We start from the raw sequence: 25,134 nt of genomic DNA, 5'->3' as shown, positions 1-25,134 counted from the left end.
AAGGTGTTTTTTAAGATCACCCTCCTTTCCACTTTGACGTCCACTTGTGCTCTTCATGCCACTGTGATGAATATCTGGTGTCTTGTTTGAATGAGAACATCATTAACCTGCTCTTGACCTGGCTGCCACCAGAAGCATCGGAAACTGCTCCACTCGCCTCTGCTTTCTATCACCCCCCCACACACACACACACACACACACACAGAGGGTACAAACAACTCACGAGAGCACTCCAGTGTTGCTCTTCAAACTCGATTTATAGCCGATCTCCAAGCTCACAATGCATTGCATCTGTGACACGTTACAAGCTTGTGGATCAGCTATATATAGGCATCATATGGCTATTTGTGTCTTCATTTGCCAAGTGTGGCGCAGCACAATCTGTTTGACTTGTTTCATTATTGTTAGTGGTATATGAATATATTTGTGTGCTAATGCCATATATATATATATATATATATATATATATATATATATATATATATGATCAGAATAAGATTTAAAAACAAAAACTATTCACGGTTGTTATCTTATCTTATCTTATTCTGATCATTTAAAATAGAGTGTGTTTAATAACCGGGGTCTCCCTGTCTCTCCAGCTCTTTAATTAACTACAGTACCTAATCTGTAGGTAGTTCTGTAATTTTGTCTACAATGTTTTTTTTTGTGTGTGTTAAATCCATCCTCATTTTTGAGCGGTGGTCACAACGCTCCTATACGTGGCCGTGTGTGTGGGTCTGTCTCCGTCCGTGTCTGTATGTAGCCTAAACTTCGGCGCGTAACTAGTGCCGCACCATTTACGCCACTCGCGCAATATATACATCAAAATGTGCGGCTCGGCCGGGAATGGTGTGCTATTACCTTTCGTTCCGATCCGCGTTACCACGCCGACGTAATCGGCAAAAAACGACGCTTAATTGTCCCCATTGACTTATAATGGGACAATGCAAGAAATCACTTTCAAGTATTTTTCTCTCGTAAACCATAGGAGCTACAGTTTCAAACCTCGGAGAGGAGATTCATAATGATTTTAAGAATGAATCGAAAAATAATTACATCACTCGGCCTCATGGTGGCGCTATAACGGCCCACTTTACGTTTTGCCCCGTAACTCTTGAACCGTAGATCGGAAAATTAAAATTATTTTTTCCCTGGATTCCTTGGGTCAAGACGCATCTCCCCATATAGGCCACGCCCATTTGCGCCAGGATAGATTTTCCGCCATCTTGAATTTTCTCCAAAACACACTTTTTGCTCCTTTTCCTACATATTTTCTTCAAATGTCACAAAAATCGGTACACATGATCTATGAGGTGGGTAAACCACCGCTCAGTTCACACGGGTGTGATTTTTTATCTCTACTGAGTATGCAGTCTGTAATATTGTCGTCAGTTTGTAAACTGAGGATTTACGTGATACATTGTCCTTTGTAAAGTGCTTTGTTCTGGTTTTGCGCTATACATCATGCACTTTTTTTTTTCTTTTCTTTTTTACTGTCGGTAACTGGAACAGTCTGGAACAATGCTCTTATTTGACACATGAAGTCTGTAAAATGCATATGGGCTCTGATATCAATCTGAGCAAGGCTTGGCAGTGCCTTTATTAAACACAGGTTTCCCAGACAGACAGCGCTGAATAAATGCTGTTTGCATCGACCCAACTTTCACATCCTGAGATGTCAGTCACCAGGGACGTGCTGGCCATTGGGAAAAGCGGGACAACTCCCGAACGGCCGGTTCATTCCCGGGCCGGTACAGGCCGGCCATTAGGGGGAAAAAAAAGAAAGTACAAAGTAAATCGTCACTGTCGGGCAGAAACCTCGTATCGCCAAGTTTCAAATGTAAATTTTTTTTCGCAAAGCAAATCATATAAGGCCGTTGCACAAAAGTAGTGAAAACAGCAGATCTACAAGCACACAACGCCTCGCTGTGTGCTTGTAGATCGGCTGTGGGGTTGTTAAGTATGACATCATTTTGTAGGCAGAGGAGAATTTCTGCCCCCGGTTTCCGTGAATCTTTTTACTATTTTTACTATTTACACATTTTTCTTCTCTTTGTTGTTGAAAGGAAAGTGTTAGAATTATACTTTAGTCGTTATTTTTGTCTCAGATCTGTTGAAAATAGCGAGGGACAGAAAATGATCTGGGGGCAGATTCTCCTCTGCCTACAAAATGATGTCACGGCTTAAAAGCCCCGTTTTCACTAGTTTAAATCATTTTTAAAATGATAAATACAAAACAAACGGTTTTGGACATACAAGGTTTCCACCAAACAACGACGAAATATAACTCATGTAATTGGCCCACTGGCTTGTCACTTGTCATGATCTGAAATGGCAAATCTTTGAGTAGCAGCAGCGCTATAGAGATCTCTCTCTATAGCGCGCAATGAGGGCCTCTCCATCTCTTTTTCCCGGGCTGAATCAGGGGCCCAGCACGTCCCTGGATGTCAGTCACTGACACAATGTGGGGGGACGGGAGGAACAACATGGGAAAATGTATACTTCATTTATACTTTGATGAAGTATAAATTATCATACTTCAATGAAATGCTATGGTTAAAGTCATCTGTTATGTATTTACTTTCTCCAGCACCTGAATGGCAAGCCAAATAGCTCCCCTGTCTGCAACCATTTCCTTATAAATAGTTCTATAAAAATCTAATGCAAAGCAGAATCCTGTATTTCAATAGGAGATGGCTCTCTAGATAATGCTATTTATTGTGATTCTTTAATTTAGTTTGGTCTACCGTTTACTGTGTTTGCATTTAGCATGCAGTGACCTCACTCACAAGTCACATTGAATCACAGCGCCCGCTACCATAGTCTGGCAGGGTTGTTGATGCACAGTTAAGTAGGCTACCTGTGCAGGCAGTAAATACATGCCGGTAATTGGGTTACCACACAAGTGAAGGATATATTAGTGCCAACCCGTGGGCAGGCATTACTGAGTAATTTGCCCTTCTCATGATGAAGACATTATTAGGCTTTGAATTTACACAAACTTGGATTTGTTTAATAGCTCAAAGAGCCTCTACTTTCGCAGTGAAACTTAAAAGTCTATTATGTTAGTTTTAGAGGTATTTATAGCTTGTTTTTTAGGCAAATTCTTTTTATTTCTTCAGGGTAGTGTGTGCAGGGGCGTCACAAGGGGTAGGAAAGTGGGACTGAGTTACTGGGGCCCAAGGTGCAGGGGCCCTAGTAACTTTAGCTATTGAAAAATAGCAGATATACAAGCTCACAGCGCGGCTGCGAGAAAATGTGTGCAAATCTTTGAATATGTATGCGAGAAAATGTGTGCAAATCTTTGAATATGTATTTTTTAAGCGGACATTTGTAACTCAAATTTTGCTTCCGGGGGGGGGGGGGGGGGGGGGGGTCCCTGAACTAAACTAAATATTTTGAGATGGGGGTCCGTGGCCAAATTCATATCATTTTGGGGGTCCTTCACATGAAAAAGTTTGAGCATCACTGACATGGAAACATGGGTTTCTTGCACACTTTTTCAAAACATTTCAAAAATAGCAGATCTACAAGCTTGCAGCGTGGCACACGGTGCCGCGCTGTGAGCTTGTATATCTGCTATTTTTCAATAGTTAACATTCATGGGGGGCCCACAGTGAGTCCTTGTACCCAGAGCCCAGAATTTGGTGTGACGCCCCAGAGTGTGTGTATAGTCATTTTAGGAGAGAGAAGAAATGCAATGAAAGCACTGAAAACTGGAAATCTTTTTTGATTCAACCTAAACCTCTCTCTTTGACACCCACATGTTTCCTGCTTGGACTTAAATCCATTTTGAGAGGGGGGGAAATGCTTCTGCTTTCTGATCTGAAAACATTTAATTTATTCGCAACGGATTGCTGATGCTGTCTATACCAATTTCATCTCTGTGAAAATGAACAGAGAACATTCCTTGGTCAGAACTTTTTTCCTTGCTGTGTAAACTGCATATTGGCACGCTCCTCTCTCTAGACAGGAGTCTGTGCGAATGGGAGATTGCCTTCCTTGGCATTGTGCCATATTTGTGTAATATAACAGACTGTTCTGGGTAGCCATCATCATCATCATCATCATCATCATCATCATCATCAGCCTCATCCTCCTCCTCATCACAACTATAGGTAAAATGTGCCAGTATAATAAAACAATCTTAACTCTATATGAAGTTGCAGTAATGTCAACAAAATGCATTCCTAGCACCTTAAAGCAGTCAACATTGAACTTTGTACATGCTAAACAGCTCAAGTTTTCTCAATACACTGATAGACGTTTTTAGAAATATGCTTGTTATAAAAGAGAATAGAGTGGCTGAATTATTTTAATGCAAATTAACTGATATTAAGAATATATAGGTTCAGTCTGTGCACTTTATCGTTGCTGTTAGGTGGAAGCATTATATATCCAAAACTGTTACTTTTTTATTACTATTTTAAAATTAAAATAAAGTAGCCTAGTGAAAATAGATAGATAGATAGATAGATAGATAGATAGATAGATAGATAGATAGATAGATAGATAGATACCTTTATTATCCCAAGGGGGAAATTAAGTTACCCAGAAAGGTACAGTAGTTAAAGGTTACAGGACAGTAAGAAAAAAAGAAAAGGACTGCTGTGTACAGCCGATCGACAAAAACAACAAGAAAGAAGAATCAACAATACAGGAGAATCAACCATACAGAGCAATTAAGTTAAAAAGAAAAAGAAATATATATATACATAAAGTGTCGAGACAGAACACAACACAACAACAACAAAGTAGTACTAACGTTTCTGTAAAGGATTGCAATTTTAAGGGACTTTTCTAAGCATATTGCAAACTCAAAGAACTTACAATGGTCCAGTCATTCAAACATTAGGAACTACTTCTCAACGTAGTGCCGCAAAAATATACACATATATACAGTAAGTATGCATAAAATAAAATAAACAATCTACAAGCAAACAGCGCGTCACAATTCATACGTTTTGTGCAACGGTCATGAAGTTATGATGAAGTATAGCGCATTCATTTTTGAAAAATAAAAATAAACATAAAAAGTTGAAATATGGACAATGTTTCTGCCCAACAACAACAACAACAACAACAACAACAACAACAACGATAAGCAGGTTTAATGAGGATATTATGTCCTCAAACCTCATCTCAATAATTTCCCTTTACATTTTTATATTCACATATATGCCTAGATTAAGTAGGTTATTGGTGTAACAATCATTTGAATAATACTATATAAACAGCAGCCTATATTGTTTCACTGGGGATAACTTTGTTGCTCCCTCTTCTGGAAAAGAAAGGGTAGCACTGATGGTTTATTTCAAATACATATACTTTCTACATTGTACTGCCTAAAAAAGGCTTACTTTCAGCACATGTTTTAATTTCCAGTGTTATATTTCAACCGTTTTTTTTTTGGTTTGTTTGTTTGTTTGTTTGTTTTCCTCATTTGAACTGAACAAAAGAATCCAGGCACATTGTTCAGCGGAAATAATATAAAAAAGACACAATCAACATAACAACAATAAAAACAATAACAACATTGACAATGACAGCAAATATGAACATTAACATTGACAACGCACACAAAAAGAAGAGAGAATAAGAAGTAATACAATAAAGCGACAAATTAATTATAAATAAATGAAGGGGGTGGGGTATGCAGTCAGAATGCAATGAAATGCATGAAAGGTTCGACAGTCCAGGAAAGGCCAACACAACAGGCCTAAACCTTACCTGTATTTAGAGCCTTGACTATGGCAGTCGTTCTCAAAACTTTTCATGTTAAGGACCTCCGAATTTATATGTATTTGGCCACAACAATATGTTATGCCATGGGTGGCAGTGCCACCAAAAGAGAAGACTAAAAATGTTCAGATTCATTCAAAATGTAATTGAATTTTTTCAAAAACAATAACAACAACAAAAAAGATCTACAAGCTCACAACAGGTTGCATTGAGAGAGACCCATGGCAGCTTGTAGATCAGCTATTTCTGAAAAGCCAAAATTGGCTAAAGTTTTTTGATTTTACTGATTTAATGGGAAACCCCCTGAAACCCCCTGGGAACTAAACAGTGTATATCAGCGTTTTAGACTTTAGAGTATGATAGAAGTATAGGAAGGCACTGGAGCAAACTCTGACAAATCAAGCCTTGTATTTACAGGGTGCAGGCAAATAACATGACTATTGACACTTCGATGTCAATACATCTTTATCAGGCTGATGAAGATGTATTGACATAGAAACAAAACGACATACCGTAATATAGTCTTTAGAAGAGAGAAATTGGGCAATTTGGATTATTATTACAATACAAAACTAAACATTAAGTCAGAATTTAAAATACATTTTGTTTATTCGAAAATACCTGATCTAAGCTCACAACAGCATGTCCCATCGCAGCAAGTTGTGATCTTGTAGATCTACTTTTTTTTAAACAGTGTGAAATACAGGGTTCCCACGGTCATGAAATTCCTGGAAATATTTTGAAATTAGAAAAATATTTTTCCAGTACTGGAAAAGTTTGGGAATTGATCAAGGGTCCTGGAATGTCCTGGAAAAAATAGCTATGCATTGTCTTTGGTTATTGATTTGGTTAATACCTCTGAAATGACAAATTCAACATTGGCCAAATTGTCAAATATTTGAGGCAGAAATTGTGAAAATAGCAGATCTACATGCTCACAACGCCTCGCAACGCGAGGCGTTGTGAGCATGTAAATCGGCTATTTTCACAATAAAACCGTGTTATACAAAATTCCTCTACTCTTAGTGCTCGTCAGGGCGCCAGGGTATGATTATTTCGGGGGTCACGGCCTGAAAAGATTGAGAACCACTGGCATACACTACCTGTCTTTGGGCATTGTGCATAGGAGTAAGCGACTCGTTATTGAGCTGAATTATTGTTATATAGTCCTGGAAATCAGGTTAAATATTCTGGAAAAGTTTTGGAAAAGTTTTGGAAATGAATTGGTAAAGATGTGTGGGAACCCTGTCTTTTTTTCGTGTCTGCATGATGGAAACATGAAGATACAAGGTTTCTGCCCGACAGACAGCAGAATAATTAATGAACATGTTTCAGGCATCATCTGACTGGGTCAAATTAATAGCATCCATCATGTTGTAACCATGGCAACATGGGCAGCTGACAGCCTCCCAGCCTCCACGAGCCACCCGATTGGCTAATTTGTCCGTCGCTCCTCTGATGACGTTCCTTTCCGGGTGCTGGAGCTCCCCAGTACAACAACACGTGTACGAGTCGGTACGAGTCTCTTCAGTGTCGAACACACAAATTCTTACATTCTTGGACCTCCAGCCGCTAAACAGCCACCATGGTGAAGCCACAGTACAAGGGGAGAAGCACCATAAACCCCTCCACGTCCAGCTCCAACCCCGGTAAGTCGTAACACTGTGTATATATGCGACATATCTGGTTTGTTTACAGCTAATGTTGCTAACGGTTGCTAGCTCTGAGGATGTGTCATATGGTTATTGCCCTGGCCTGCCGTTCACACTGTGTTTACACACCATGGATGTAATTCGAGTAAAGCGACACAAACGAAACCGCACCACAGGAAAAAAAAAGTCAAAGCCACATAAGTAAAACGCTACGGCTTGGACTTGATCCGTTTGGCTTAAAACCAACGACTTCAGCCAGTGGTGGGAAAAGTACTCTCATTTTGTAGTAGTAAAAGTATCAACACTGCAATGTACTCTGACTGTTATAATTATACGTCCGGAATTCAAAACTTACTTGTACAAAATGATTCAAAGATGATATAAAAATGTACTTAAAGTAGCAAAAGTACTCATTATGCAGAATGTCCCATTTCAAGTTTTCAAAAGTCTAAATATCCATTGAAAATAAATAGACGATCGACTCATTGTGAGCTTGTAGATCGGCTATTTTCAAATTGATGAAATGTATATTGGGCTGAATTGGTTACTGTATGATTTGTGATACTAATCCAAATCTACACAAAGTAGTACAGTAACTAGAACTGTAACTAAAGTTTTCAAATAATTGTAGTTGAGTAAAAGTTTAATATTTGCCTCTGAGATGTAGTGGAGTAGAAGTAAAAGTACCGAAAATTGGAAATACTCCAGTAAAGTAAAAGTACCTAAAAATTGCACTTAAAGGGATATTCCACTTTCAACAGGGAGCAGTGGAAGGGCCTCTCTCCACATACACACCCATTGTAACTTCAAACTCCATTTTAACCATGATAGATTCATTAAAAACACCCATTATTTTTTCTGGTGACTCACACTACCCTCCTAATACGTGAGCAGGCCGTGTTTTTTCGATAACTTTTTTCATTTATTTTTAATAATTATTTGGGGAAATGGAAAAAATGAAATACAAAAAGATAATTATTAAAAATAAATGAAAAAAGTTATCGAAAAAGCACGGTCTGCTCACATATTAGGAGGGTAGTATGAGTCACCAGAAAAAATAATGGGTGTTTTTAATGAATCTATCATGGTTAAAATGAAGTTTGAAGTTACAATGGGTGTGTATGGGGAGAGGCCCGGGGCCTGGAGGGCCTGGTAACATTTACATCAAATATCTAAATATTCAATCAAGCTAATTAAAAACTGTTCAGGGTGTTCATAAAAGCCTGATTAGATGATAAAATTACCCAAAGTTTTTTTGAAAGTGAAATATCCCTTTAAGCACAGTCAGTAAATGTACTTAGTTACTTTACGCCACTGCACACCATGGGTGTAATTCAAGCAAAGCAACACACAAACGAAACGGCATCATAAACAGAAAATGTCAAAGCCACACGACGCTATGGCTTGGACTTGATCTGTATGGCTTAAACAACCTCAGCCGCAGTCAGACCTTGGGGGAGTGCTACTCGTACCATGCTCTTACACAGTGGAATCTTGTGTTACGTTAAACTAAAGCTGCAGTACGTAAATGTTATGTCCAGTCCAGCATGGGATTCGAACCCGCTTCTTCCGCATGAGAGATGATCAAAGGTCCATGGCAGAGGCTGGGAGCCACAAGTAAGGTGTCCTTCCCGACACCGGAGTGTAATTTTCCCAAACGGAAGATTATGGTGACCGCCTCCTTCAACCGCTGCAGATGTGCTGCGGATTGCAGCTGTCATTCTTTGAGCATACAAAATGAAACCAAATGAATGGAACCAATCACTGAGGGTTTACAATTATCCAGACTAGAGTCATTTACAATAAGTAAGGACAGCATAATGCAATCTTCTGTCTGTCATTCAATGTTATGAGTTAAAAAAAGGATCTCAATTGAAACAAGCCATAGGCTTTCTTGGGCCTATCCTTTTAGTTCACCTCGTACCAGTGAACTGTACTGTCATGAAACTGTACCTTTTCCTATGCAAACTTCTAAATCATATCAAATGCATGGAAGTAGTAAACTAAAAACATAGGTAAACCAGGAACCTATTAAATAAAATCAAAGCATCAGTAATCTGTACATCGAAGCTATACACACTATAGCTTCGATCGATGTGCAGTTCTAATTGCAATGGGGAGTTCTTCCACAGTTTTGGGGCCAGGAGGGCGAAGAGTCTAGGACCAGTGGATAGTTGTCCTGGGTGTTTTAGCAAAGGTCCTCCTGTCAGCATTTACTGTGTGCCACCCTGCGTACAAGTCTGACTTCTTATTACTCATACCAGTTACACTGACTTTATGTTCACAAGTAGTTCACTCATTAACAGATGACTTTGTGACTGAGTGTTAATTAAAGAGTCTGTTTGGTTACATTTGTACAGTTTCTGACAGAGTTACAAATCCATAAACTTAACACTGGGGATGGTACTGCGTACATTGAGTCTACACATGCCCCTCATGATGACTTCTATTAATATGTGTTTTTATGACATCGACGTTTACACATCATGCACTGTCACTCACAGATCGGGTCAAGGGTCATGGAGGGAGTAACATGAGGGACCGCTCCACCATCAAGCGTCTGAATATGTACAGACAGAAACAGAGATGGTAAGTGTTAAGTGATGAATACCAGTGTTCATCTTGACAGCAAATTTAGATTTTGTTTCAATCATAGTCTTTTGACTTTTGAAGATTTTAGTCGACTAAATCTACCGTTGATTTTGTAGATAAAAAAATATTTTGGCAGGCCTTGATGGCGCCGTAATGCCCGATTTACACTCTGTTACACGCCTTGTTTAATGTGAGGTAGTTTCTCTACATTCTGTTGAGGTGTCATTGAACTGTAATTGTAAATTATTTGAGAAAATAATATAATCATACTTGTAGATTTGGATTATATCATAAGTATGTTCATGCCACACTTACCTTTGTTATCCAAATAGTATTGTTCTATTGCATTTTCCAAACAACTTGCACTAGCACAAACAGTCATGCTATGAATTATTATTATGCACTGGTAATGTCGACTTCACTTCATTCAGTGAATATTAATACAAAAAATAAATGTATTTTTGCTTACCATTATTATTATTTGTAATTTAATTATAAAATAGGCTTTAGAATGCCAATGGTTTCTTTAACCACTACTACTTCATTGTGCAATGAATACCGACAGTAGGCCATCTACAAGCTGTGACAAGTTTATGAACTTTATTGAGGTTATTTCCGCAACTTCTCTATCCCGAAATCACGGGCCAATTGTGTTCGTATAGGTGGATTCAAACTAAATAAATAAATAAAACATTTAAAGAAAGACTTTTCTTTGACATGCCCAAAACGGCAGGTTGCAAGTGGTTAGTCCAACTAGTTTTTGGAGCTCATGTACAGATAATGTGAGTTGTGAGGTTTTCCTCTAATAACGGCATACTGCTATTATGATCCACTCAACAGCAACAACAGAGGAAAAGTCATCAGGCCTTTACAGTTCCAGTCGACTGTGGCTCCAGGGACACAGGCCAGAGTTGAGCCAAACATCAAATGGTTTGGTGAGTACACTTAAGATAAAACGGACAGCACGCAGGTAAATAATGATTCTTATTTTATTGCCCCGCTGATGTTGCCGGATAAAACCTTCTTTGGCCCCTCTTTGAAAATCCATGCCAAAGAAGGGTTTTATCCCAAAGAAGGGTTTTATCCCCAAATGTCAAATGGTAATAAATAAGAATCATTACCTGTCTGAGAATTGTTGTTATCCATGGTATTTTTGAGCTTTCAGGACCAGGTTTTTCATACTAGAAACATTGAGTGTTATCCTTTTTGATTGAGGTGTACACTTCCCATCTAACAGTGCATGCTAGAGTTTAATCATAATCATAATTATGTCTGCCTTTAGCGGAGTACATTTGTCTCCTTCCTTTACCCATCCTATACTATTAGTACATTCCCGGGGAGTGGTTGGGTATTGGTGTCTTACTCAAGAACACTTTGACACTAATCCTGGAGGTGGAATCGAACCAGGAACCTTCCAATTCCCTGACAGTCGCTGTGCCTCGTTAGCCATTATGCTGCCATACATCACTGTGTCTAATTTACATTTGTTTATTAGGGATGCTCCGATACCATTTTTTTTATTATTTTTTTCAGTACGAGGACTTTTGTTGACTAACACTTATTCGACCCACTTTTTCTCCAATTTAATTTCATTGTAATGCCTTGTACTTGGCATAACAAGTAGACTGTATTGTTTTTTCTTTGTAAAATCCGAAAGAGCACGGTCCATTAAGGCGTATTGAACTGTGAAGGGCGTACTGTATGGTTCGGTTTTAAACTACTAGTTTCGGGTCAGAGTATGAGTACATGAGTCAAGAGCAACCCTAGTGTTCATGATCACTGCTTTAATACTTGATTGACTATACTTCTTACTTTCTGACTCTCAATGCCCGAACATGACTAGCTTCCACTTTGCCCCATCTACTGTACAGCAAACACCCGGGTGATCAAGCAGTCATCCCTACAGAAGTTCCAGGAGGAGATGGGTGCAGTGCAGAAAGATCCATATCGGGTTGTGATGAAACAGAGCAAACTCCCTATGTCCCTGCTACATGACCGCGTGAAGGCCCATGTGAGTAGCAAGCAGAATACAAAACGTGCTTTTGCATTAACCACAGCACTTTCAACCGGGATCATGGCTATGTTCACTCGACCCTATGTTCCCTCACTGAGGTTAGTGTTAGAGTAACATAGTGGTTAACATTGAGGGAACATAGGGCTGAGGGAACCCCTTTCAACCCTGTGTCATGTAGGCAAAAGGTAAAATGTTAAATTCACGATGTGATCCATTGTTGGCGTGTAGATCAGCTTTTTTTTCCCTCTTCGCTGTTTGTCATAGAACAAATAATATAGGGTTTATGTGGTTAAAGGCAGATTTCCTCCGTTTCTGTCATCAACTTTTGTCTGTCTGGGCTCTTTCTGGCTCTCTACCGTTTGGTTTGTAGTGATGGGTTATTCAAAGCTTTTTGTGTGGATTTTATGAGGATATTGTAGACCCATAACACAGCTATTGCCTCTTTGCTTGGCTAATATCTGGTGTTATAGATGGGAGGCATGGCAGGGTTCTCCACAGTAGCCTGCTGCTAGGGGTTTTATGAGGTGAGATCCGCGGGGAGCAAAAGGGAAGCTTCGGTCTAAGGAGAGAGACACTGCCTTCCGGCCTTGGGCTTTTATTTGTCTCATTGTGATTCTGATCCTGCTGTGAATCTGACTATACAGGTACTTAACTAGTTCTCACCCCTCTAGCTTTGAAGCTTTTCCATCCCCATAACATAAATGGATTCCAAACAACACTTCTGTCCAGTTCTTCTCATTCCTCTCTCCCAACATGTTGTTGACTCCTTTTTCAGTCTGCTTTTTGTTTTATGTATAAATGGTTCCATATGCGTTCAAAACCTTTTTCAAAGAGCTTGTTGCTCAATGCTGCTCCAAATATGTTGGGCTCTTCCTCCCCCCCCTCCCTGTCTCCCCTCACCTTGTTTATAACTACCCAGGTAACAAGTAAGCACATCAAAAGGGTCATTAGTTGTTGAAATCGATTACATTTATTTTCTGAGCATTGCTCCAATGGTGTACTTTTCTTGACACTTTTATGGGTACTTGCAGCTGTGTTTTTGCTCAGAGTTGAAGGCTACTCGGGCTGCAAATCAAAACATTTAGGACAAGAGTTATTTTCTCCTCTTCTGGTCTGATCGTTATATCTGATCGTTTTGATAAAATAATATTAAGTCATTAAAATTCATAATTCTCTTGAAGTCGTGCTGTGACTCATTGTTTGGGCTATGTGTCAAGCAGCGGGATGTGCTCGTTCCAAGAGGAGGCTGAGGAACAAAACCTGAGTCAGTGGTTAGGGAAAGGGGACACGAACACATGGTTTCAAAGAAACGGGGGAGCGCTGGAGAACCTCTTGGCACACGTTCAAGGCAACGCGTTCAAGTCTTAAACATCATTGTTTCTGACAAGATCTGTAAACTTTGTTTTTTTCCCCCCCTCTTGGCAATGTTGCAATAGAAGTATGGCTTCATCCTGTGTTTAAAGGTAATTGGAACTCCCTAATCAGAATTGGCTCCGGCAGGTCCGTTTTATTGGCTGATTCTTTGCATATTTTAGGGGTTCTGTTTGCCGTGTGTGTTTGTTTAGGCACCGTATCGGTGGAACCCCTGGAAGAATGCTGTCAACTTGAAAGCATCAAAAGTCTTTTCAGTTTTCCCTCAATGCACTCAGAGCCAACATTTATTGTGTGTTTAATAGAGCTGCACAATTAATCAAATGAAAACGTCAATTATCATAAAAGGCTGTGACTTTTGCGGCATTTGGGGGTAATTAGAACAATAGCATTGTGCTACAAGTTATGCTATTGTTCACACAGCAACCCAGTGAGAGTCAGGCCATGAAATGGCAGCGCAGCAGCAGCAGCAGCAACAACAACATTTGGAGCTGAGGGTGCTCTTCGCCAACATATGAATGGTGCTAGGTTGCTATGAGAAGGAGACAGATGCAACCGCAAAAAAAACACAAAAAAATGCTGAAGTCCAAAGTCTTTTGGACCCATTCACTTCCAAGTTATTGGATTTGGAAAAATACATTTATCTCGCATTTTTCCCCCAGATTGCATTTTTGGTCAAAAAACTGACCCCAACTAAGGATTAAGGAACGTATCATCATTGCAGATATTATTTTTCTCTTCTGGGTGAAATAAGACACATGGTGCGTTCCATCTAACAGACTCTTAAACTCTTAAACATAAATATACACAATAACTTACACAGTATACCATGCAGTAGTTTTTTTGTTTTTATAGTTGCCAATCGTTTTTATCCCCAATTGAGTTGTTAATGAATTCCTCCCACTGCTTGACACGTGGAGTACGTGCAGTTACAAACATCAGTCTTCCTGCCTAGCTTCCCTCCCCTGAACAGGGGCCAAATCAAAATGGGTTTGTAATGATGCACCACATTGGATTCAAACCATTAGACTCAGTCAGTGGTGGTGGGCAGCCTACACCCGAGCGCCTAGGGGGGCGCTTATTTGTTGCAGAGAAGTCCTGTCATTGAATTGGGCCTGTTGAGTCTGCTGTTCTGTGGAGACTCCAGAGTCAAAGTCCCAGTTTTTCTATCCCAAACAGTTGATTTCATACAAACGTTTAGTAACAAAGACAGTTTGTTTATACCTGCGTCTGTTCTGAAACGGGCTCAAATTCTCAATCATATCTAGCACAATATCAGTCATTATACAGTAAATAATAGAGCAGTCATTAACTCATACAGTGCCAGGCGACTTTTAGAGCAACTTTCTCACTATGGGCTTCCCTGCCAAGCGACTTTGGGCGACTTTTACTTAGAAAAAAAATATATATATATATATTTTTTTTTAAATCTTTTTGGACCCCATTAAATCTAGTAAACATGATTTCAATCGCGATTTTGCATGTTCCACCCCCATACAACCCCATCTTTATACAGGGCAGCCATCTTTGTTTACATAACATGTAAAACATAATGGCTATTATCTCAAGAATGCCTGAACGGATTTCCAATCTTTTTTTTTTGTTTGAAAGCTGTGAACAGCCTGCACAAACATGGTGCATGATCTGTGCATGGGTGTGCATGATCTGTGCACTACAAATTACATGGAAGTCTATGGAGAGGGCTGGCACTAATGCCACTCGAGGGCATTTTTAATTGGCAGTAAGTGAGTTAAAACGGTTCGCTGGATAATATACCAACCATAATACAGAGCTCTGTTGTGCATATGCATTCCTTCATGCAATAAAAAATTATGACAAAGAACCTCTCTCCTGTACGGTGCTGGATGATACAGCAAAGAATCTTGAATTTATCACATTTTATTATCAGGCTATTGTGATGTAGGTCAAACCATTAGTTCTTTCAATCTAAAAGGCTGATTTCTGCCATTTGTCCATCCATTGCAGAACTCCAAGGTACACATTCTTGACACTGAGGGCTATGGGACCACGTTTGGGCCCAAGGCTCAGAGGAAGCGGCCCAACCTGATGGCGGGGGACATGAAGGACCTACTGGAACATGCCAACGCCTCAGCCGACAGCTACAACGCAGACAAGGACAGAGACCTGGTCACAGAGGATACTGGAGTCAGGTAAACGGAACAAAGCGTGCTGTTAGTAGGGCATTCACAAATTATTATTCAACCTCAGAGTATTCGAATATTCGACAGGACTGGCCAAACTGTCAAATATTAAGTAAGCAAGAGGCGAACATTGTGAAAATAGCCGAGGCGTTGTGAGCATGTAGTTCTGCTATTTTCACAATATTTATCTGCGGAACCGAGTCACATTAAATGTAATACCTACAATTCCAAGTGCTTGTCAGGGTGGGGGTCCCCAATTCAAATATGATTATTTTGGGGGTCACAACCTAAAAAGGTTTGAGAACCCCTGGTATAGAGCATTAACAAATTCATCCACCAGGGGCATTGACAACTCATTCTTATGACTTCCTATCTAGCCAAGCTTTATAAACTATATATTTTTAAAGAGAAAACAATAAAACAAATCTAAATAAGCGATAGTGACTTTGATATTCGAATATTCTAATATTTGGTGAATGCCCTAGCTCACGAAGGCAGAAGTGCAACCTGTGATTTAGAAACAGAAAAGATTGAAAAGTACGTGCCATGTGCCTGTGTAACGCACATATTGCCAGTAGTTAAAATGGCACTTGTCTCTGATGTCGTAGTGCTGTGCAATATGAAATCAAATGGTAGTATTTCTGCACTGTCTGTGGCACTGACTAGTTCTCTGAAGGCAACAAAGACGGGAAGCATCAAGCATGTATCATCTAGCTAGCACTTGCAGTGTACGTGGCTTGGCAATCAATCTGTTTGGTTGACTCTGGGTGACATGCATGCCGTGGCAATTTTGGTGGAGTGGATGGAGTAGCTTTTAGCATCATTTATCTCCACAAAGTTAAAATAATGTTTCCAAGTTGCAAAGTGGTTGCAAAGCAGCTGTTGTCGCGAGCTCTCGCCAGCATTTGCGGAGTGCCGACACGACTCTCCTCTCCTCTGTGTCTCCTCGCCGTGTGTGTGTGTGTGTGTGTGTGTGTGTGTGTGTGTGTGTGTGTGTGTGTGTGTGTGTGTGTGTGTGTGTGTGTGTGTGTGTGTGTGTGTGTGTGTGTGTGTGTGTGTGTGTGTGTGTGTGTGTGTGTGTGTGTGTGCTTGGAAATTTTGGTGTGTATTTTTTAAGAGATCTCTGATTGGCTTACCCTGGGATTGTACCGTAGGTTAACCAATCATCACTCCTCTGCAACGTGCATTGACTCAAGTTAGTGTGAGAGCGGCCAGTAAGTTTCATGTTGGTGTTACTGTGAGGGTTATCACAGACTGTTGGGGGCACAGAGAGGCTCCGCGGCAGGGAGAAACGGCTCATTTTGATCATAGAAAATACTAGCCCCTTTACACTACAGTAACTAGAACAGCGTTACTAAACAGGAAAGGTAACGCGTTACATTATTAGTTACAGAGAAAAGTTGTTTTGTTACGTAACGCCATTACAAGTAACGCCGTTATTCCCAACACTGAACATTCCACCACGGTCTAAATTGAACTCCACAAGGGTACTACAGATGCCACCAAGCCTACTAGCTGCTTGTGTGTGTCTTGTAGGTGCAACACTCTGTCAGTGTTGGAGGCGGACCTGTGTGTGTGTGTGTGTGTGTGTGTGTGTGTGTGTGTGTGTGTGTGTGTGTGTGTGTGTGTGTGTGTGTGTGTGTGTGTGTGTGTGTGTGTGTGTGTGTGTGTGTGTGTGTGTGTGTGTGTGTGTGTGTGTGTGTGTGTGGATTCAAGTCGTCCTCTTCACCTTGGTACTTGCAACAACCTTCCCCCTTTTTTTTTCTTGATTGATTGATTGCTTGATTGTTCATCAGATTTGTAGGAGTAACATTACTAGAGCCATATAGCCAATATGCACTGGAAACTGTAACCAGCTTAGCAAAGTTATCTGCCGATGTCAACCATTTTCAAATCACTTGATTTGGTCATTTGCGTCAACATGTTAACACATCTGGTGCCAACCCCGAGTTTCCCGAGTTTTTTTTTTTTTTTTTTTTCAAAATATTTTTTTTCAAAAAAGAATGTTGGACCTCCAGAAATGTATTAGGCATGATCGCGATCGCGAAATTGCATGTTTAACCCCCATACCAACCCATTCTTTCAAACATGGCAGCCATGTTTGTTTACATCTGAAGAAAACATAATGGCTGATAAATCATGAATGCCTGAACGGATTTCCAAGCGGATTTTTTTGTTTGAAAGCTGTGAACAGTGTGCACACACATGGTGCATCATCTAGGCATGGGCGTGCACTTTTTACACAATTGCGCAATTACATGGAAGTCTATGGTAACCATGGCAACGTGGGACATTGAAGAGAAAAAATCATAGCAACATAAGTGTTAATATCATGGCCAAACCTAATTTTCCCATTTTGCCATTACAGGGATGAAGTTCGTGAGGAGATCTTCAAGAAGGGTCAGTCCAAGAGGATCTGGGGTGAGCTTTACAAGGTACAGTGCTCCATCCATCTTCCTCTAACGGCTCACTCAACACTTGTGTATTCATCATCAGTGCTAGTGGTTGTTCACGGATGGGGCATTCAGGATTTAAGGTGCCTTTGTTTTAATTCCTTCAGGTGATTGACTCTTCAGACGTGGTCATCCAAGTGCTGGATGCCCGCGACCCCATGGGCACTCGCTCCAAGAGCATAGAAACCTACATGAAGAAGGAGAAACCCTGGAAGCATCTCATCTTTGTTCTCAACAAGTGTGACCTCATCCCCACCTGGGTCACGGTAAGAGACTTGGGACTGCACCACTAAGTATAGGGCTGTCACAATTATTACATAATCGTGTAATCGCAATTATTTAACATAATCGTGATTATTTTTCATAATCGTCATACTTGTTTCCATGTTGAAAAATGTTCATATATTTTTTTTAAAGTAAAAAAGAATAGTGGAAATAGCAGATCTACAAGCTCACAACGCGTCGCATTGCGACGCGTTGTGAGCTTGTAGATCGGCTATTTCCACTATCGATGTTCTTTTTTAAGTATAAAGTATAAAGTCAAATATGTCAGTCATTTCTTTGTATATTTAGGTTATGTGTCATATCTACCATGTGCAACTTCAAAGCCTAAAAGCCAAACAGAAATGTAATTGTCAACGACAAAAACACAATTAAATCATTAATCGCAATTATTTGAGTGACAATTAATCGTCATGTAAAATGTCATAATCATGACAGCCCAAACTAAGTATATTTAATTTAATCAAAATTAGATTAAATTAAATTGAATTATTTGACATTTAATGTCAAATAATTCAATTTAGTTAATAGTTCCCTTAATTTTAATTCTAGAGTATAGTAGTTGAATATGTCGAGTTGACTTGTCCTTCTCCGTTTATCTTTGAACCAGAAACGCTGGGTAGCCATTCTGTCCAGTGAATATCCCACTCTTGCTTTCCATGCCAGCCTCACCAACTCCTTTGGCAAGGGCTCTCTCATCCAGCTCCTCAGGCAGTTTGGCAAGGTAAGAAGAGGCGTGACCTGGAGTCAAAATTCCTCCGATTTGTTCTGGGGTCTAGACCATAAGCCCAACCAAAACCTACAGTAGCTGCACTAGCACAGGTTCTGGCTTTGTACTCACACGCTGCCCTGTCTGTCTGCTCATCCTGTGTGGGATCCTCACATGTGCCTTTAGAGCAGCTTTTTTGTCTTATTGGGTTGTGAACTGGCGGCTCAGTAGAAGACGGCACCTTTTCACACACTATTCATGAAGAAGGTTTATGGATTTTCATACGAAAGTAGAAGTGCAACCTGTGATTTAGAAACAGAAAAGATGGAAAAGTACATGCCATGTTTCATTTAACGCACATATTGCTAGTAGTTAAAATGGCAATATTGAGTGCTGCACTTCCTAATAGTATGACGCTATATTTTTAATTGGAAGCAAAAGTGTACAGGAAAAAATGTTTTCCTTGCATCATGATTTGGCTATCACATTTATTATATTTTTCATCTCTGTTGTGCTGCCATAACACACATCTTGATATAACAAAATAGACAAGTTAGATTTGTGTAACATCTTTTATTATTCATTTGTTTGTCCTTATTCTGACATGTTTGAATGATGATACTATCTAAACCATATTTAGCTTACACATTCAATTTCTTGGGCCATCTCACGTAAGACTAGGTGATGGTGCTGCCATTTGGAACAGAGCACATTATGTGTTTAAAACAAGTGAGAGGTCAAAGAAAATGTGTAGGGTGGACATACACATGGCTATTGTTTCTCTTTTCCCCATAAATGCTTAATTCCTTGGCCCCCGTTCATAGAAATGTCAAGGAGATAACAACAAGACAAAGAAACCCGATCCAAAAACGGCCTTCTTGAGATTACCTTTTGGGACAAACAGGATGGATAAAAGATATTTATACCCCTTGTTCTGACAGGGTTCTGATCTTCCTTGTGCTGTAGTTGCCTCCAGTAGCCATTTTTCTCTCTTCTGGTATGTGTGTGTATATTTATTTTCTGGTAGTTCTAAGGCCTGACGCATTGACTTGCTTTATGACTAATGGCAACCGACAGAGAACCATCTAAATTGTTTCCCTGAATTGAAGACAGACCGGTATGTTGCTTCAGGAAACGGCAAACTCTTGACATTATTTTCTGCCCCCTTTCAGCTCCACTCAGACAAGAAACAGATCAGTGTGGGTTTCATTGGCTACCCCAACGTGGGAAAGAGCTCAGTCATCAACACGTTGCGCTCCAAGAAGGTCTGCAAAGTGGCACCCATCGCCGGCGAGACCAAGGTATGAACATCAGTTCATATTGATGGATTGGGAGGCATCAAAATAAATGTAATTTGTTTTTAACAGTTTATTTTAGCTGTCAGCGCTCAAAAGGGTTGCATTCCTTTTAGAGCAAACCGAATGTGTACACTAAAATCTAAAGACTGAGTAAACGCTCATTGCTGCTGCACAGCACAAGTAGCCAAGTCACATCCTTAACCATGCGACAGATAGAAAGCCTGACTGCAGGCAGGGCCCAAAGAGAAAGAACAACAATCACCCTCATCCTTAATTTCCTCTCTCTGGAGCTATTTATCCTGTTTGGAATTAAACAGTGGTCTGGAAAGCCAAAGCAGGGTTGGGGAGGTGGGTGGTGATAATATCTGACTTGTCTGTCCTTGCCAAAGTTGTGAACTTGGACAGCAAGGGAAGATTTTTTATTTATTCTTTTGCACCTCTGACATATCGGATGGGCACATGGCCAGCACACGCTTATCGCCCACCTTGTCCCTCGTGTCTGGCCAGAGAGCGGCTTTCGTTGTCTAGCCAGGGCCAAACAAGGCTCCTAACTCTGCCCCGCTACCTTGGCCCTTGTTTCTCCTTTTGTTCTGTGTGTATGCATAACGGTGAAAAGGCTTGTCACACGCTTCCACTCCGTAAACCAAACATGGAGGCGAGTAACAAAGTTTCAGGATGAGGAAAGCGAAGGCGGGGGGGAGAGATACTGTGATTACTGGTCTAAATCAGATTCAAATCCGTCCTCTGTTTGGAGTGTTTATTTTCTCTCTGCCCTCCCCAAAAGATAACATTGTTTTAGATTCTCAGCACCCTGGCCATCATTTTCTCCTTATCTCTTCATATCATTAAAAACTAAACAGGCTTAGTTTTGTGTGACGTGCCAAACACTACGTGCCAAGCTGAAATGATTTAGCTCTACAGATAAGATAATCTTTTTTACCTTTTAGGTGTGGCAGTACATCACGTTGATGAGACGCATCTTCCTCATCGACTGCCCTGGTGTCGTCTACCCCTCTGAAGACAGCGAAACTGACATTGTTCTGAAAGGAGTGGTGAGTACTTGTTGTTCCTAATTTAGACCAGGGTCTGTCACTAAGACAGCCTGCTATTTAAGAGAGAATGTTCATGTAAGCCAGCTAAGTACATAAGAATGTTATGGTTCTAAGGTTCAAGTTGAGAAGATTAAGTGTCCGGAGGAGCACATTGGAGCGGTTTTGGAGCGGGCCAAGCCAGAGTACATCCAGAAGACGTACCGCATCCCCAGCTGGAGCTCGACTGAGGACTTCCTTGAGAAGCTTGCTGCCCGCACTGGGAAACTTCTCAAGGTCAGCTCCACCTGCTACACGGTGGTCATTGGTCTGCCCTGCTGCCCTTCAGACAGCTTTTTTTTTTAACCCATTTAGGCCTAGAATTATTGAATGCTTTAACCAGTGAAAAATAGCAGATATACAAGCTCACAGCGCGGCACCGAGTGCCGCGCTGCGAGCTTGTAGATCTGCTATTTTTGAAAAAGTCGTGAAAATGTGTGCACATCTTTGAATATTATGTATTTTCAAAGCGAACGTTTGTAACTCAAATGTTGCTTCTGGGTGGTTCCCTGGAACTAGATATTTTGAGATGGGGGGTCCGTGGCCAAATAAATATAATTTTGGGGGTCCTTCACATGAAAGGGTTTGAGCACCACTGACATAGTAGTCTCTCAAGAACAGACTAACTGAGCTCCAGTTGAAGTGAAAAGGACCTTTTCTTTGACGATGGCTGGCGGGATTGTTGACATACAAACATCGTTTTTTCAAAAAATCTTAGAAGGATTCAAAAGACACTTATGTAATCGGGTCAAAAATCTAATTTTCACGATTTTTCAAAAATAGCAGATCTACAAGCTCGCAGCGCGGCACTCGGTGCCGCGCTGTGAGCTTGTATATCTGCTATTTTTCAATAGTTAAAGCATAAAATATTGCGTCATAATGTGTTCAGGCCTAAATGGGTTAAGAATGCAATCTATATTTGAAAAAGATCTTTTCTTGAAAATGAAAACATTAAATTGTTTTTTGTGTACTCTTCATGATTAGGGCCAACCCTTCAAAGCTGTGATTTATTTTTCTTCTTATGCTTACATTCCCCGTTGTATTTTGAAGCCTTTTGATTGAAGAAGTAAACTTCAGTTCAGTGTGAACCACTCGATCCTAACCACAAGTTTAAAGTCTTGTACTGGAGCAATCAATTCCTGGTGTCTTGCAGGGCGGCGAGCCAGACCTTTCCACAGTCTCCAAAATGGTGCTGAATGATTGGCAGAGAGGACGTATCCCCTTCTTTGTGAAACCCCCAGGACCCGAGGGGGATCAAGAGGTGAGAGGGCATGGCACAGATTGTGTTTATTTTTGATGCCACAACATCAATTTATTTAGTTCAGAAAATGCAAGTTAATTGCATACCACACCCTGGCCACAGTTAAACATCGCAAACCCTTGTTTTTTTTCCGATAAGTGTTTACAGGGCACGGAGCGACCAGCCGTTGAAGATGCATCAGTGGTAACTGAAGGCGTGCAGGAAGAACAGCAGGAGGAGCTGGCTAAGGATCCTGCCATGTGCGAAGAAGCGGAGACACAGCAGCAGGACCAGTTGAGACAGAAGGAGCAGGTCCAGCGGATCGTGGCCGGCGTCCGACAGAACTTCGGCAAGATCAACGTTGCGCCTGAGTTCATCGAGGAAGACCTGGTCCCTGTGGAGATGCCTGACCTGGAGTTCTCTGACTACTCCGGCTCTGATGGGGAGGAGGAAAAGGAGGAGGATGATGATGAGAGTCAGGAGGGTGGAGAGACAGTGGGGGCAGATGTGGAGCCAGTCGATGGAGAGGTGGAGGCCTCAGAGGCAACGGCCACTCAGGCCAGCAAGCCCAGCGATGGCAAGAGTTCACGCGAGGTGATCCGTGAACTAAATGTGAAGATCGCAAAGTACAAGCAGTTCCTGGACCGGGCCAAGTCCAAGCGGTTCTCTGCAATCCGGTCTGTGTTCTTTGTTTGATTTGTGTTTTGCCCTTCATCATTTTCATTCGGAAAAGCCCAGCATGAGGCTGTCAAGCAAAGAGATGCCTTGCATTTTGAGGTGATCCATGCTAGCCATTCACTTAGCCTCGAGCATTGGCAGCCACCGATTTCATGGCTGATCAATGATGTTTTCCACAGCGTGTGCACTGTGCATCTTACTGCCTTCTGCACCGCATGTCTCTTACTGAACTTGAACTCATCTGCTGGCTAATGTCATCCAGAGTTGGAGTCATTCTATGGCCAATTTAATCATGCTATGATTTCAGCAGATGTCAAACACAAGACAGGGTTAATTGTTTGGATATGAAAGCTAATCACTGTGTAGTAATTAGCTAATGTGTGTCACTTTGCTTTCTGTCTGGACAGGATTCCCAAGGCACTTTCTGACAAAGCATTCACAGATATGAAGAAAAAACAGGAAGCAGCAGTGGCTAAGCAAGCAGTTATGAAAGGTAATCGATATCAAAATTACTACAAGGAATAACTCCTTGTATACGTAGTCACACGTGGGCCGGGGAAGATTCCTGTAGATTATTAACGCCCAAGCCATTCCTAATGACATGATTAAGCTCTTTTCCAATTGACATTTTGATACCTTTGCAAGCTAGTGAAATTTGATTTCAGTCAGACATTGCAATTGGGATTCAAACGAAGCACTAACCTGATGTAAGCAATCACTCACATTAATCTTTGTTTGAATTCAGCTGCAAACCAGCAGAACAAGAAGAGGAAAGCCGAGGAAGACGAGGAGCCCACCCAGTCTTCCAAACTGACGTCCAAGCAGGTATGCAGCGTTCCTGCCTGACGTCAAACTGGCGAATCTATCTGGGCCAACACCTCTAGTTACTTCAACAGGAATGAAGGAGAAAAGCCCTGGTCTTCCTCAGTACCAGATCTCACTCATTTGTCTTACTTCTTCTTTCCCATTCCCTCTCTTTATGTCTCTCTCTGTACTGCAGCGGAGAGCAATGGAGCGTGCTACCAAGGTGAAGAAAGTTGGATCCCGCTATTACGAAACGCACAATGTCAAAAACAAGAACAAGAACAAAAAGACCCCAGCGGCTGCCACAGAAGGCAGGAAAGCCAAGAGAACAAAGCGCTAGACTGGAACCAAAGTGCTTTGCGGGACATTAATAAAAAGCTTGTTCAAAAGCTTTTGGTTGGAAAGGCCTGATAGAAAATGATGGTACAGGGGTAAAGCTATGTGAGCACCGGTATGGTTTTCATCACCTGTGCACGTGATGCCTTAACGTAACTTTTAGGTGTCCCCCAGGGGGCTGCCTGAGATGGCCGCTATCTACATCTGGACATAGTTGTCGCTTCTATCTATATGAACATTTCACTACAATGTGAATGGATGAAAGTTCATCCATCAATATCCAATTTAATGTTCTCGAAGTTTGAGAGAAAATAAAGTCATATAACCGTATGTCATACAGTTGAAGAAATAAACAGATTCACTAATGTATCATAAGTATTTATTTTTGGTTAAAAAGAGTTTTTACAAATGAGAACATGATTCAGGCTTGTTAGTACACAATAATTCCACAGACTTCATTAATCTCCACCAGAAGATTCATGCAGTATGTGTAAGAGAGAGTGTCTGCAGCTAATCTTTCATACCAGGCTGGCTGATCAGCTTCATATTTCTTGTACATGCTGCCAACAGGCAGCATACCTCAATTCCTCAATATTTCTCAAATCTGTGAATGATAACTGTCATTTTCGTGAATAAAAAATGGCAGAGCATTTGTCTCCAGTCCAGACCATGTAATATGCATTATGCATCCCTAAGGCTATGGACCGTAACTA

At 40.8% G+C, this 25,134-nt stretch overlaps 1 protein-coding gene across 2 annotated transcripts; it reads left to right on the top strand.

Annotated features, from left to right (window-relative positions):
* Positions 1-7,222: 7,222 nt before the first annotated feature.
* gnl2 (G protein nucleolar 2) lies at positions 7,223-24,790 on the top strand. 2 transcript variants are annotated; one of them, XM_080737127.1, is made up of 16 exons: positions 7,223-7,391; positions 9,899-9,983; positions 10,827-10,921; positions 11,858-11,997; positions 15,358-15,542; positions 17,902-17,968; positions 18,094-18,252; positions 18,879-18,992; positions 20,150-20,278; positions 21,223-21,327; positions 21,442-21,600; positions 22,517-22,624; positions 22,772-23,280; positions 23,689-23,774; positions 24,027-24,106; positions 24,282-24,790. In XM_080737127.1, the coding sequence occupies exons 1-16, from the start codon at positions 7,328-7,330 to the stop codon at positions 24,423-24,425; spliced, it is 2,229 nt and encodes a 742-aa protein (XP_080593253.1). In that variant the 5' UTR covers positions 7,223-7,327; the 3' UTR covers positions 24,426-24,790. The 2 variants fall into 2 exon arrangements, with proteins under 2 accessions (XP_080593253.1, XP_080593252.1); XM_080737126.1 differs by having other exon boundaries at positions 22,763-23,280.
* Positions 24,791-25,134: the final 344 nt, after the last annotated feature.

Source organism: Nannobrachium achirus, assembly GCF_963921795.1.
Source record: "Nannobrachium achirus genome assembly, chromosome: 2".
In the NCBI taxonomy this organism is placed as follows: Eukaryota; Metazoa; Chordata; class Actinopteri; order Myctophiformes; family Myctophidae; genus Nannobrachium; species Nannobrachium achirus.
The sequence above is the reverse complement of the archived record's forward strand: the minus strand, read 5'-3'. Positions and strand labels throughout refer to the sequence as shown.

Bases quoted from the DNA above. Each gene is read 5' to 3' on its own strand.
- gnl2 (XM_080737126.1), top strand. From the start codon at position 7,328: ATGGTGAAGCCACAGTACAAGGGGAGAAGCACCATAAACCCCTCCACG. The intron at 17,969-18,093 runs GTACAGTGCTCC...TAATTCCTTCAG, and splicing joins TCTGGGGTGAGCTTTACAAG to GTGATTGACTCTTCAGACGT. The intron at 22,625-22,762 runs GTGAGAGGGCAT...TTTTCCGATAAG, and splicing joins GACCCGAGGGGGATCAAGAG to TGTTTACAGGGCACGGAGCG.